General features: G+C 42.2%; 1 protein-coding gene across 4 annotated transcripts in view; it reads right to left on the reverse strand.

Annotated features, from left to right (window-relative positions):
• Nucleotides 1-171: 171 nt before the first annotated feature.
• The window catches only part of LOC118005050 (cytochrome P450 4F3), a 25,256-nt gene continuing 11,313 nt past the window's right edge, over nt 172-14,114 (reverse strand). For all 4 annotated transcript variants that reach the window (XM_034996751.1, XM_034996753.1, XM_034996752.1 and 1 more), the window contains exons 8-13: nt 13,537-13,603; nt 13,221-13,350; nt 5,091-5,224; nt 4,932-4,996; nt 4,656-4,738; nt 172-4,250 (exon numbers count right to left, since the gene is read on the reverse strand). In XM_034996751.1, coding sequence (XP_034852642.1) covers nt 4,073-4,250; nt 4,656-4,738; nt 4,932-4,996; nt 5,091-5,224; nt 13,221-13,350; nt 13,537-13,603 — 657 coding nt within the window. In that variant the 3' untranslated portion in view covers nt 172-4,072. The remainder of the gene's footprint in view (nt 4,251-4,655; nt 4,739-4,931; nt 4,997-5,090; nt 5,225-13,220; nt 13,351-13,536; nt 13,604-14,114) is intronic.

The raw sequence follows: 14,114 nt of genomic DNA on the forward strand, positions 1-14,114 counted from the left end.
TTTTTTTTGCTCCAGGCTTGGGAACTCAAGCACAGAGCAAGGCGGGTGAGGTCCCTGCCCTCCTGGCATTCATCTTGAAGTGGGATGAAAATAATTCACAAGAATGAAGGAGCAAAAAATCAAAGAGTTACACATTTATATTTGTGTCTTAAAGAGGAACTAAAAGCATGCTGTGATTTTAAAGATTTATTTATTTATTTTAGAGAGAGAGCAGGAAGGGCAGAGGGAGAGAGAGAATCTAAGTAGACTCTGAGGAGTGCGGAGTCCAATGGAGGGCTCCATCCCAGGACCCTGAGATCATGACCTGAGCCAAAACCAAGAGTCGGACGCTCAACTGACTGCACCACCCAGGTGTGCCAGCATGCTGTCATTCTAAAGCAGCGTGTTCTAGGCATTGAACTGAATGCCTCCCGTGTTTATGCGATTATTGCACTACACACATGATGAATGACTAAGACCTGGAGTCCCCATGAGAGGAAGAGTTTTCTCATGATTAAAAGCATCCAAAGAAAAAATAATAAAATAAAATAAAATAGCATCCAAAAAGGAAATGGCCCACCCAGGGGGGTAAGGTGGGCTTCATATAGAAGCCTTGCACACCCACCGTGTGAGGGGGGAAATGACTCCCCCATTGGATGTGGAAGGAGTGACAGACTCCTCAATCCCTTTCAGATTGAACAGAGACTGTTTCAGTTGTCAGGGACAGAAATGTAAATTTGAGGCCAAAAAAAAACCCAAAAAAACAAAAACCAGGAATCCACTAACTCCTGTACTGGGACATGCAGGGATTGGGGGAGGCAACCTCAGGACTCAGATCATGGCATCACGGCTCTCTTGCTTTGAAATTTCCAATTTTCACATGTGGTTTTATTTCCTTCTCTTTATGCAGACAAGCCTCATTCCAATTACCCTAGATGGTGGAGCCCATAAAGGCGAAAGAGGGTTTCCCTCTCCTGCCACCCACATGCTTTTGTTTTATTAAGGAGGACACGTGTTGTAATGAGCACTGGGTGTTATATGCAAATAATGAATCATTTAACACTACATCAAAAACTAATGATGTACTATATGGTGACTAACATAACACAATTTTTTAAAAAAAGTATGTACTGTTTCTGCTTGTAGAGGAATAGCCACACCTAAATGTTGGTTTTGGGGGTTTTTTATAAGTAATAAAAAATTATTGAGAATTCCTGGGATGGTGGTTGTCATCTCCCATCCTGAAAGAAGGAACCAACACTGTAGGAAATCATTCAAAAATCACACTGTCCTGACACCTCTGGCCAATACAGGGAGGAGCGAAATCATCCCCCCCCAAAAAAAAATTGGTCAGGCTTTGTTCATCCAAGAAGTCTTGGGAGGAGAGATGCAGGAGGGACCATCACATGATACTGGGGGTGGGATGGGGGTGTGCTGGGACCCCAAGCCTCACCAAGTAAACAATGAGCCTGGTGACCAGGAACCCCATGCCCAGAGAAGTAGATCTGATTCTCCCCTGGTTTCTGAGGAGCCAACCTGAGGTACAGCCACACCTAAATGTTTTGAGAGTTGTGTAGTAGATGTGAAGGAGAGGGGTACTAGAGTCACAAAGTTTGTAACCTTTGACAAAATTTCATTTCCCTCACCCCCAACATCTAGCCACCACAAATCTAGTCCTTTCCTATGATTTCAGCTTTTATACATTCTACATATGAGTGAGATCATACAGTAGTTGCCTTTCCCTGACTTATCTTACTTAGCATAATGCCCTCAAGGTTATTCATGTTGCCATAAAAGATAGGATTTCCTTCTTTTTTATGGCTGAATAATATTCCATTGAATATATATATTCCACTACGTATTATATTCAGGTTATTTCAGTGTCTTAGCTTTTGTAAACAATGCCACAATGACCATGCAAGTTCTGATATCACTATGCCATAGTGATTTCAATTCCTTCAGATAAATACCTAGAAGTGAGCTTGCTGGATCATGTGGCAGTCCTATTTTCAATACTTTGAGGATAGTGTTTTCGATAATAGCTGTGATGTGGGAAACAAAGACAAAAGATAAAAATGAATTTCCTTACTACTTGCAGCCCATTCGATGGGTCCTTGAGACAGGGAGAGTGAACTTCCTCTGGGACCTGGGCTGCCTCAATGTTAATACTTTGCTGGGAGTTCCCAGCAGCCTCACCAGGTGAGAAGAGAATGTCACTTCCTGGCAGGTGCAAGAAACTCAGAATACTTTGGGGACCTGATGAAGAGGAATTCACCCAAACCTACAGGTATTGCAGGCATGTCTGATGACAAGCACTTGGCTTGGCTTCTGGCCTAGAGAGGCTACTAAAAGTTCAATTGAGATTCCTTACGGAAGTTCCAGCAAAGCAGATTTTGAAAGATCTATATGGCCAAACATTATTCTTGCTAAGCTTATGTAAATAATTAGGTCAAGTTTGTTAAAACTGGACATGTTTTTCAAATGAATTGGTCCTGATTTGGCTATCTTAGATTTAAAATGAGGGTTATTATAGAGAGAAAATGTTTCAACAACACATCTTTGTAGATATTAGATTTTAAGCACTCAAGACTAGACTCTAGGTTTATAATTTGCTCAGACCATTAAACTATATTTTTTCTTTTGTTTCCATAAAGGTGCCTCTTATTCATTACTTGATTGCTTGCTAAACAAAACAGAGTATATGATGGCTAACACCACTTGCTATGCCATCGAGGCCTTAAATGACTTTCAAAATGGTATTAGGTATTTTAACTGCACAAGATGGAATATGTGCTACCATAAGAACAAAATGTTGGGTATACATTCCAGATATCACCAAAAGATATTGCTAAAAATATATAGATATTCAAACGGCGCTTTAAATGGTCTCTCTCTCTGTGTCTCTCTCTCTGTCTCTCTCTGTCCTTTAGTGATTGGTTAAACTCCTGGACTGGAGAAAGATTTTGGTCAATTATCAAAGTTTTTTTTTTATTCAGGCTTCTCTTTCTCATTATAATATTAACCTAATTTGTTGTCTTTTCTGGTATCTCCCTATCTGGTGTCAAGACTCCTTCACTGCCATAACTTCCATCAGACAGATAATCCTTTCTACTCAAGGAGGTTCATATATGTTATCTACCTTGGTTTGGCAGCCTCTGTCTTTGGTAATTCCTATATATAAATTCCCCAGCTGACCAATGTTGACCCAAAGGTAAGAACATCTCTATGCCCCTATTCAGCAGGAAGAAGTTACAGAAGACTTCCATCCTCGGCAACCTTAAAGGTTTAAGACTGTTCAGGGGGGAATGATGTGGGGAACAAAGGCACAAGGAAATGTAGATAAAATTAAATATCTTTATGATCTGCAGCCTACTGACAAATACTTCAGGCAGGCAGAATATACCATTCCTCCAGGAAACTCCCAACTCTCTTAATATTAATGCTAGAGAAAAAAACAATCTTAGCTTGATAATAACTAGGCCTCTAGTATCCTGTGACTCTTTACCATATGAAACTCATTTTTGGATATTTCCTTTTGTCTTTACCTCCCCAAACTCACAAAGTATATAATCTGCTGCTCCTCACAATCCCAGGGCAGCAGCTCTTATCCCCGTGCTTTAATAAAACCACCTTTTTGCACCAAAGACCTCAAGAATTCTTTCTTGGAGGGGGGGAAGCTCTGAGCCCCAAACTTCAAACCACATCATATGGATGGAGTGCTGGCAGGCAGTTTGAAGACCCCTTCCCAGTTATTGAATTGAGACCACTTAGGTTAGAGTTTTAGCGTGCTTTTCTTTGTTCTATTTTCTGTCTGTTCTTTGGAAATCTGGAGTAACCTCAGGTTGGATTCTGGGAGAACCCGCAATCAAAATGGGGCCCTGTGGTCAGCTGGAAAGACTGTCAGGGTCTTGGGCTCAGACACCAGCCTCCTCTCCACCCGGCCTCCCCGACCCTAGCGTTCCATCAGGTCCCAAGCGCCCCCTGCTGGGTCTCGATGAGGCTCGGGCAGAGGAGACCTCAAAGTTTTATTCCTGGGATTCTGCAAAGCGGGGCGTGTAGGTTCTGGGTGGATCCCAAGCCACGAGCTGGCGGGTCACCGGGAGCCCGAGCTCAGCGGCTCCACGCACAGCCAAAGTCCACCCTCTGCGCGCAGGATGAGCTCCGGCATCCTGCACGGCTCCTCCTGGTTGGGCAGGACCCGGAAGCGCAGCAGCGTGAGCGCCAGGACCACCTTCATCTCGGTCATGGCGAACGTCTTCCCAATGCAGTTCCTGCGGGCGGAAGTGAGGGTTGACTCACCAGGGACCCCAGCAGATCCCATCGCGCCCAGAACTTGGCCTGGGACCCCTAGTCCCGCCCGCAGGGATCCAGAAGTGGGCTAACCCATGCCTGGGACCCCCATGTGGGTTTGCCTATCCCCTGAGCTTGGCCCAGACCCCAGCCCTGAACTCAGGCCAGCAGACAGGGGAAAGGGGCTCTGCCCACACCGAGGAGCCCTTGTTAGACCCACGCAACCTCCACTCCCCAAACCCTTACCTCTAACCTCTGGAAGAGGGGAAAGAAGGAGAGCCATCCTCAATTTCCCCCTTTTAATGCCCCACAGCCATGTCTGGGATCTCAGTCCCAGACTCCTGGCCCCACCACCCTGTCCCGCCTCAGTTGCCCACTGCGCTCACCTGGGGCCTGCAGAGAAGGGAATAAAAGCCAAGGGAGACCTCTTCTTGATGTTTTCTGGGTCAAAGCGGAAGGGATTGTATACCTGGGAGCAGAGAGAGGCAGGGCTGCTGGATGGGGTTTCCCAGGACAGCCAGCTTGGGAAAGGCAGACTTGTGCTTGATGGGGGAAGGTGATGTTTGATTTGCCAGGTCAGAACCCTGCGCCCTCCCCTAGGTCCCCCTGGGGGAATAGACAAGGAGGTGGGTGGGCCGTGGGGACGGAGGGGGAGGCAGCACCTCAGGGTCTGGCCACACGGATGGGTTGTGGTGGGTCGCGAAAATATTAATGAGACAGGTAACACCTGTGGGAGACGAAGGACCAGTCAGGAAGTTTCCCCCTGCCTGATGGGCCCCTCTTCCTACCCAGGAGTATCCTCCCCCTGAGGTTGTGGGCACCTTTGGGGATGACCCGGCCATCTGGGAGCCTGATGTCCTGGGTACAGCAGCGGGCAATGACTGTAACCGGGGGGTGCAGCCTCAGACTCTCCTTGATGCACATGGTCAGGAAGGGCAACTGGGCCAGGTCGTCCCTAAGGAAGCCCCCCAACAATTATCCAGGCAGCAAAAACAGAGACCCTTCCCCCCCCAGTCCTCTAGTGCCCCATGAGATCCCTTCTCCCTATACCAAAATAAATTCCAGATGGATCAAATATCTCCAAACTCATTGACTTTTGTACATTAAATATGTACAGCTTTTTATATGTCAATCATACCTCAATAAAGTGGTTTTTAAAAAAGAAAAAAAGAAAAGCAATATCACAGAAGAAGAGAAAATTTAGCTGGGTGTTTTTAGAAGATTTTCTGAGCAAAACACAGCACCCAAAAGCCAACCATAAAAAGTTTTACAAATTTGCATAAAAATTACATATTGTTTATTGCAAGAGAGCAAAATCAAAAGCCAAATGAGTGAGAAACAATAGAAACAGATCCAATGTTCTTTCTCTCATGGTATTAGAGATCCTAGCTAATGCAATTAGACAAGAGAAAAAAGGAGAGTAATGCAATCTGAAATGTAGGGGTAAATGTGTCATTTTTGGCAGATAGTGATTCTATGCTTAGAAAACACAAGAGAATACACCAGAAAACCTTTATAAACATTGACGATAAAGTAAGGGGGTTAGATTCTTTTTCTTTAGTCCGCTTCAAATTGTGTGGTGATTTAAATTTTTAACAGCTGGTACAGTTAACTGGTTCAAACTGGAAAACTATAAAACACCACCCCTCTGACTCAACCCCACTCATTTCCCATTCTCACAGTTTGCCTAGGTTCTTATTTTTTATTTATCCTTTCAGAGCTACTTTTTTGCATTAAAAAAATTTTAGAGTAGCATACTATATATTATGCACACTGCTCTGTATCTTTTTCATTCAACAGTATAGCAATCTCTTCTTGTATATTTCCTGGGATTTGTGTTGAGAATAAAGGCATCCATATTCTGGAATTCTAAAATAATTTCCCACTGTTTCCTCTAGAGCTTTTAAGACACTTTTATTTTTTTATTTTGTTTAAAATAAAATTTTAATTTTATTTTAAATTTTTTTATTTTAAATATTTGATTCCATCTTGATGTTACATTATTACAAGACATGAGAAGCAAGTCGAATTAACTTTTTTCTGGATAGCTCCCCAGTTATTCCAAGAGCTTCTTCATTTTTTTTAATATGAGACTCCATGCTTACCATTTACTAGGTTCACTGGACACAAAATTTACATGCATATTTAAAAAATTTGTTTTCCCTAATGATGTACTGTATGGTGACTAAATAACATAATAAAAATTTTTTTAAAAATTAGTTTTCCATGTTGAAATAACAATCAATTAGAAAAGATAAAAGAAAAGATGATGATGATATAAATACCTGGATTAAGCTTAGCCCCCCAAAAATATAGAGATTGAAATCTGTATATTCCAATGAATTTTTAAACTTCTGTCAATACAAATAGAAGATATGAATCAGCATAGCAACAGAAGTGTCTTAGAGTTAATTTAACAAAATATGCATAAGATCTCTAAGAAAAAATTTTAGACTTTATTAAAAGGCTAAAGAGTATTCAAATATCCAAAAATGGGAGTATTCCTTCCACAATCTAGGATGGTATGTGTTCATATCATGAAGTAATCTGTTTCCACAAGTCAATCATATATTCAACTCAACCAATAGAATATATTCAGTTCAAGTGAAAATCTACCTGATACCTTTAGGAACTTGGTAACCTTACTCTAAAACATTTCTGGAAGGATAAAAGATCATGAAGAGTTAGGCCAATTTAAAAACGAAAGATTAGGGGGTGCCTGGGTGGTTGGTTGAGCATCTAGCTTTTGATTTCAGCTCAGATCATGATCTCAGGGTTGTGGGATCAAGCCCCATGTCAGGCTCCATGCTCAGCGCAGAGTCTGCTTAAGGTTCTCTCTCCCTCTGCCCCTCCCCACCTCTCAAATAAATAAATAAATCTTTAAAAATAATAAAAATAAAAATGAAAGGGTGCCTGGGTGGCTCAGTTGGTTAAGCATCTGCCTTCAGCTCAGGTCATGATCCCAGGGTCCTGGGATTGAGCCCCACGTTGGACTCCCTGCTCAGTGGGGATCCTCCTTCTCCTTCTGCCTCTTCCCCTGCTTGTGCGCTCTCTCTCTCATTATTAAAATCTTTTTTAAATTGTTAAAAAATAAAAATGAAAGATTAAGGAAGAGAAACTCACTCTACCAGATATTAAGACCTACCACAAAGGTGCAGTGATCAAACAAACACCCAGTGTGGCCATACTGCAAGAACAGGAAAAGAGACCCATGCAACAGAAAATGTGAGTAACTGAAGCCTTAACATCTGGTAAGGGAAGCCCACAAAACCCTAGAATAAGGATAGACAGTAGGGCTGTGAAAGAAAATTTGGACAAATTTGTCTCCATAAAAATTAACCAAAAGTGCCCCTCAAAAGTCAAAAGGCAATCTTTTGCAACACAAGAGAGAAAAGGATTACTTTTTTAAGTGAGTTATTATAAGTAAATATGAAAAAAGAGAAAACCTCAAAGAGAAACAACAACAACAACAAAAAGGTGAGTACCACTCACATAAAGTGAAAGACAAATGGCTTATCAATGTGTGCAGAAGAAGGATCTGAATAGACGTTTTTAAAAGACACATGAATGGCCAACAGGTACATGAAAAGGTGCTCAAAATCACTAATTATCAGGGAAATGCAAACCAAAACTACAATGAGATCTCACCTCACACCTCACAACTGTTAGAATAGCTATTATTAAAAACACAAGAGACTATAAGAATAAAAAAAAAAACACAAGAGATAAATTCTGATGAGGATGTGGACAAAAAGGAACCCTGTACAGTTGGTGGGACTGTAAATTGATTGACACTGTGGAAAACAGTACGATGTTTCCTCAAAAAAATTAAAAAGCAGAACCACCACACTATCCAGAGAAGTTATCCAGAGAAGATGAAAACTCTAACTCGAAAAGTGTATATATAACCCCATGTTCATTGGAGCATTATTTATAGTAGCCAATGTTATGAAAACCGCTTGTGCCCATCAATGGATGAATGGGTAAAGAAAATGTGATATATATTCAATGGAATGTTACTCAGCCATAAAAAAAGAAATCAAGCCATTTGCAATGACATAGATGGACCTTACAGGCATTATGCTAAGGAAATAAGTCAGACAGAGAAAGACAAATATCATATGATTTCACTTATAGGTAGAATCTAAAGAAACAAACAAACAACAAAAACAAGCTCATGGATACAGAGAGCAGACTGGTTGTTGCCAGAGGTGGGGGGTGGGAGGAAAATGGGTGAAGGAGTCAAAAGGTAATAACTTCCAGTTATAAAATAATTAAGTCATAGGGATGTTATCTACAGCATTACATAGTTACTGTATTTTCATTAATAATACTGTATTGACTATAGTTAATAATACTGTAGGTAATCATACTGTATTGCATATTTGGAAGTTGCTAAGAGAGTAGATCAAAAGTAGATCTTTTGATTGGATATGAGGAATTCTTAATCGCAGGAAACAAACTGAGGGTTGCTGCAGTGGGGGTTGGGGTGGGAGGGATGGGGTGACTGGGTGATAGACACTGGGGAGGGTATGTGCTCTGGTAAGCGCTGTGAATTGTGCAAAACTGTTGAATCTCAGATTCAGAAAAAAAATTTCCATAATTATGGTGGTGACAAATATTAGCTAGACTATTTGTGCTGATCATTTTGCAATATATACAAATATTAACTCATTTGTTGTACACCTGAAAGTAATAGAATGTATGTCAATTATACCCTAATATTAAAAAGTGTTGGGAGTAGCCCCCCAAAATGTGCAAAAGATGTTAAACCTCTTATTTAAAGAAATGTTCATAAAAAGAGGAAATATGAAAAATTGGCAAAGATTTAAAATTCAATACAATAATACCATAGGTAAAGGTATGGGAATGCTGAAAGAATGTCCAATGGAAAAAAGACAGTCTCTTCAACAAATGATGTTGGGAAAATTGGACAGCCACCTGCCGAAGAATGAAACTGGACCATTTCCTTACACCACACACAAAAATAGTCTCAAAATGGTTGAAAGACCTAAATGTGAGACAGGAGTCCATCAAAATCCTGAAGGAGAACACAAGCAGCAACCTCTTCGACCTCATCCGCAGCAACTTCTTCCTAGAAACATCGCCAAAGGCAAGGGAAGTAAGGGCAAAAATGAACTATTGGAACTTCATCAAGATAAAAAGCTTTTACACAGCAAAAGAAACAGTCAAGAAAACCAAAAGACAACCGACAGAATAGGAGAAGATATTTGCAAATGACATATCAGATAAAGGGCTAATATCCAAAATCTATAAAGAACTTCTCAAACTCAACACCCAAAGAACAAATGATCCAATCAAGAAATGGGCAGAAGATATGAACAGATATTTTTCCAAAGAAGACATCGAAATGGCCAACAGACACATGAAAAAGCGTTCAACATCGCTCAGCATCAGGGAAATCCAAATCAAACCTCAATGAGATACCACCTCACACCAGTCAGAATGGCTAAAATTAACAAGTCAGGAAATGACAGATGTTGGCGGGGATGCGGAGAAAGGGGAACCCTCCTACACTGTTGGTGGGAATGCAAGCTGGTGCAGCCACTCTGGAAAACAGTATGGAGGTTCCTCAAAAAGTTGAAAATAGAGCTACCATATGATCCAGCAATTGCACTACTGGTTATTTACCCCAAAGATACAAAAGTAGGGATCCGAAGGGATACGTGCACCCCGATGTTTATAGCAGCAATGTCCACAATAGCCAAACTGTGGAAAGAGCCAAGATGTCCATTGACAGATGAATGGATAAAGAAGATGTGGTATATATATATATATGATGGAATATCATGCATCCATCAAAAGGAATGAGATCTTGCCATTTGCCATGACATGGATAGAACTGGAGGGTGTTATGTTGAGCGAAATAAGTCAAACAGAGAAAGACATGTATCATATGACCTCACTGATATGAGGAATTCTTAATCTCAGGAAACAAACAGGGTTGCTGGAGTGGGGGCTGGGGTGGGAGGGATGGGTGGCTGGGCAATAGACATTGGGGAGGGTATGTGCCATGGTGAGTGCTGTGAATTGTGCAAAACTGTTGAATCACAGATCTGTACTTCTGAAACAAATAATGCAATATATGTTAAGAAAAAAAAAAGAAGATAGCAGGAGGAGAAGAATGAAGGGGGGAATCGGAGGGGGAGATGAACCATGAGAGACTAGGGACTCTGAAAAACAAACTGAGGGTTCTAGGGGGGAGGGGGTGGGGGATGGGTTAGCCTGGTGATGAGTATTAAGGAGGGCATGTTCTGCATGGAGCACTGGGTGTTATGCACAAACAATGAATCATGGAACACTACATCAAAAACTAATGATGTAATGTATGGTGATTAACATAACAATAAAAATTTTAAAATATTATGTATACTATATGTACATAACATATATGTATATATATGTATACTAATATATGTATATGTAATATATTTTACAAATATGCATTAAATTATACACACCAGAAAAAAAAAAAAGGTATGGGAATGCTGACAACATCAAATTCGACTGACAGGAATAGATTTGTAATAGCTATCAAAACGACAAAAACTCAGACTGTCTTTGACTCAGCAACTGCCTTTCTGGAAATTTGCACTGGAGAGATGTTCACATGTGTAAGCGTGGGTCAGTGTTCACAGATGTTGACTGTCCCATGTTTATTTTAGCCAAAGCCTAGAAACAATCCAAATATCCACCAGTGGGAGAGGCTTAGATAAATTACGTCACTGCCATTATGGTAGAATATTACACAGCAATCAAAAAGGAGGAATTAGGGCTCACAAGTCCTATCACACACTGCAGGCTGAAAAGTAAATCAGCACAGAGACTCTGGAAGGCAATTCAGCAATGTCTAGTATAATTGAGAATACTAACATGAGTGACCTAAAGGAGCGAACCAAGTGAACTATGAACAGCTATGCAGCATACAGAAAGAAGGAGCTGTAAGACACACTGTTGAGTGAATAGAACAAGTTACAAACTGTATGTATACAGAAATGGAAATTGTGTTAAAGGACAAGAAGAGGAGAGAGAAAGACGATAGATATAGATGATATAGATGATAGACAGATAGTTATGGAAAGACACATGACAAATCAATGAATCTGGAAACCCCTAGGGAGACAGGAGAGGATTCAGTTGGGGGGCAGGAAGTCAATGATAACTGTAGTCTCCTTTATAATGTCTCAGGGCAAGAAGAACTTGTTCTCGTCATTGTTTTTGTAATTCAAAACTACTTTTCCAGCATTCATGTTTTGAGGGAAAAAAAGATCTCAAAGACGTTGCTAATGTATAGACCTTAATTCCCATTGGATGGGGTAGGGAGATAGTTTTCATATAAATGTGGGTATAAGGATAGAGGTCTTCTGGAAGGACACATAGGAAATCATTGACAGGAGTTAGTCCTAGAGTGAAGATTAAGAAAAAGTTCATTTCTATTATAAACTCTCTCTTTCTTTTAAAAATTTATTAATTTATTTGAGGGGGGGAGGGGGACGGGGCAGAGAGAAAGAGAGAGAATCTTAAGCATACTTCATGCTGAGCATGGAGCCGGACATGGGGCTCAATCTCACAACCCCAAGACCATGACCTGAGTGAAAATCCAAAGTCAGACGTTTAACCAACTGAGCCACCCAGGTGCCCTGATTATAAACTCTCTTTTATAGGGGTGCCTCAGTGGCTCAGTTGGTTGGGCGTCTGCCTTTGGCTCATGTCCGGTTCAATGCCTGCTCAACATCCCCAAGCCCCTGGCCTGCCCCAGACCTCAGAATCCCCTCCCTGGTCCCCATGCTGCAGCTTGTCCTCTCCAGTATGTTCCCCACACTAGCCCTAGAAAGATCTTCCTGGTACCTAGATCTGACCTGTCTTCCTCCTGCTCAAACAATTCCCGCAGTTCCCCATTGCTCTTGGGTTAACAACTGAAGCCAATAACATTGCTTCTAAAGTCTCCCACAACCAGTCTCTGCTGCCATTCCCCAGCCACATCACCTCACCATGAGTCAGTGTCTCTTTCTCTTTTTCTTTCTGTCTCCCCCTGTGTATCTGCCTGTCTGCCTCTCTTTCTCTCTCTCTCCTCCCCTCCTCCCTTCTCTCTTTCTCTCTGTCTCCGCCCTCCTCCCTCCTTCCCCCTCTCTTCTCCCTTTCCCTCTTCCCTTCCTCTGCTCCTCTTCACTTTTGCCCACTCTGTCCTCTTGAACTAACTGTACCCCAACCACACCCAAATATCTACTGATCATCACTCAGTGTCTCAGCAGAGGCACCCTCTCTACCCTTAGCCTTGCCTCTCATACTCTCCACCCTAGTCCAGCCCATGTGGACCAGGAGTGTCCTAACCCTACACAATTCCCCCACCAGTCTAGAGCTCTTGGAAGACAAGGACCAGGGCCGGTTCCTTCTGGGGTCTCCAGGACAGAGTATGGACTAGTAAGAATTGGAGAAGGTACAGAACCAGGAATAGAAAGGCAGTGTGGCAGTGTTCTCTGAATGGGGGCTGGATGGATGAAGATGCAGGTGTTCCTGGACAAGAAGCGAATGATTTTAAAACCACATATCCCAAACGAATCCTGGACTGAACAATATGGAAGGAATTAGAAGGCAAGAGAGAAACAAACATTTAGGGAGTAAAGATGTTCAGGGTAAAAAAATGTGATTTAAGAGAGAAAAGTAAGAGAATGGAGTGGAAGTTCACTTACTGAATATGTACTAAGTGGCATCATCTGCCTTCATACATTGTCACTAATTCTCTCAGCAGCCCAGATCTTTCTCACTTTCCCCTGCTCTCCAGGCTGGGTACAGGCCCTGTCTCTGAGCTCTGCTCCTATTTTCACTAAGCAATAATGACAGAATTAACCAAAAGATTCTTCCCCTTCCCCAACTAGGGAACAAAGCCAATGAGAGAGGTTCAGGAACAAACCATGATGACCTGCACTCACCATTCAATCTCTTGAGGCTCACGGTCCCTCAGGAGCTCTTGCACCTCCTGCCGACAGCGTTCCTGGTATTCTGGGTGCTTTGCAAGGTTGTACAGGACCCAGGAGAGGCCACTGGCTGTGGTGTCATGGCCTGAGAGGCAACCAGACTTACATCTCTGGGCTTATTCAGCACCAAAGGGTGGACAGCACCCTTAATTAAGGGCGTCATCGGGGATGGGGAGGATGAGGTGGGATGGGGTGGTCCAGGGCCAACCTGCCAAGTCCCTGGGATTGGACAAACCCCTGCCCCCCTATAGTCCCACACTGGGATGCTCACCCTCAAACATAAATGTGTCAGCTTCAGCTCGGATGTCCTCGTCTGACAATTGTTTTCCATCTTCATCCTGGAGAGAAATAAGACACCCCCCCGACACACACACACATCGAATCATATCAGCTCTGAGAGCTCCTGAGCCTAACCTGAGACAATCCAAAAACCCAAGCCCACCCTCCACTCTTACACCTCCTTTGCTCACTATCACCAGAGACCCCACTCCACAGCTCTCCTCCTTGGCCTCTTTCCCTCCTCCTTCATTCCTGGTGGGAGAAATCAATGATCCATGAATATTTTCATGTTTCTACCTGATGAGGACTTTCAGAAAAAATTGAACTGGCAACCTGGATTACAGGATATTGAATGACAACTTCCCTTGGAAGTTAGAGATTGAGCATTGCTCCAGAGCCATTTGCTCACATTCTAGGATAGTAAATCCAGAGATTCTTTAACTCCCCTGGCAATAAGCCAACAGAACCTGTAAACATTGCTTTGCCTTCTCAGTGAAGAGGACTTGTTTATACACCAACTCTGTCTCTCTCTCTCTCTCTCTCTCTCTCTCTCTCTCTCTCTCTCTCTCT

The sequence above is a fragment of the Mirounga leonina genome, unplaced genomic scaffold (assembly GCF_011800145.1).
Source record: "Mirounga leonina isolate KUSES-001 unplaced genomic scaffold, KU_Mleo_1.0 Mir_94, whole genome shotgun sequence".
NCBI lineage: Eukaryota > Metazoa > Chordata > Mammalia > Carnivora > Phocidae > Mirounga > Mirounga leonina.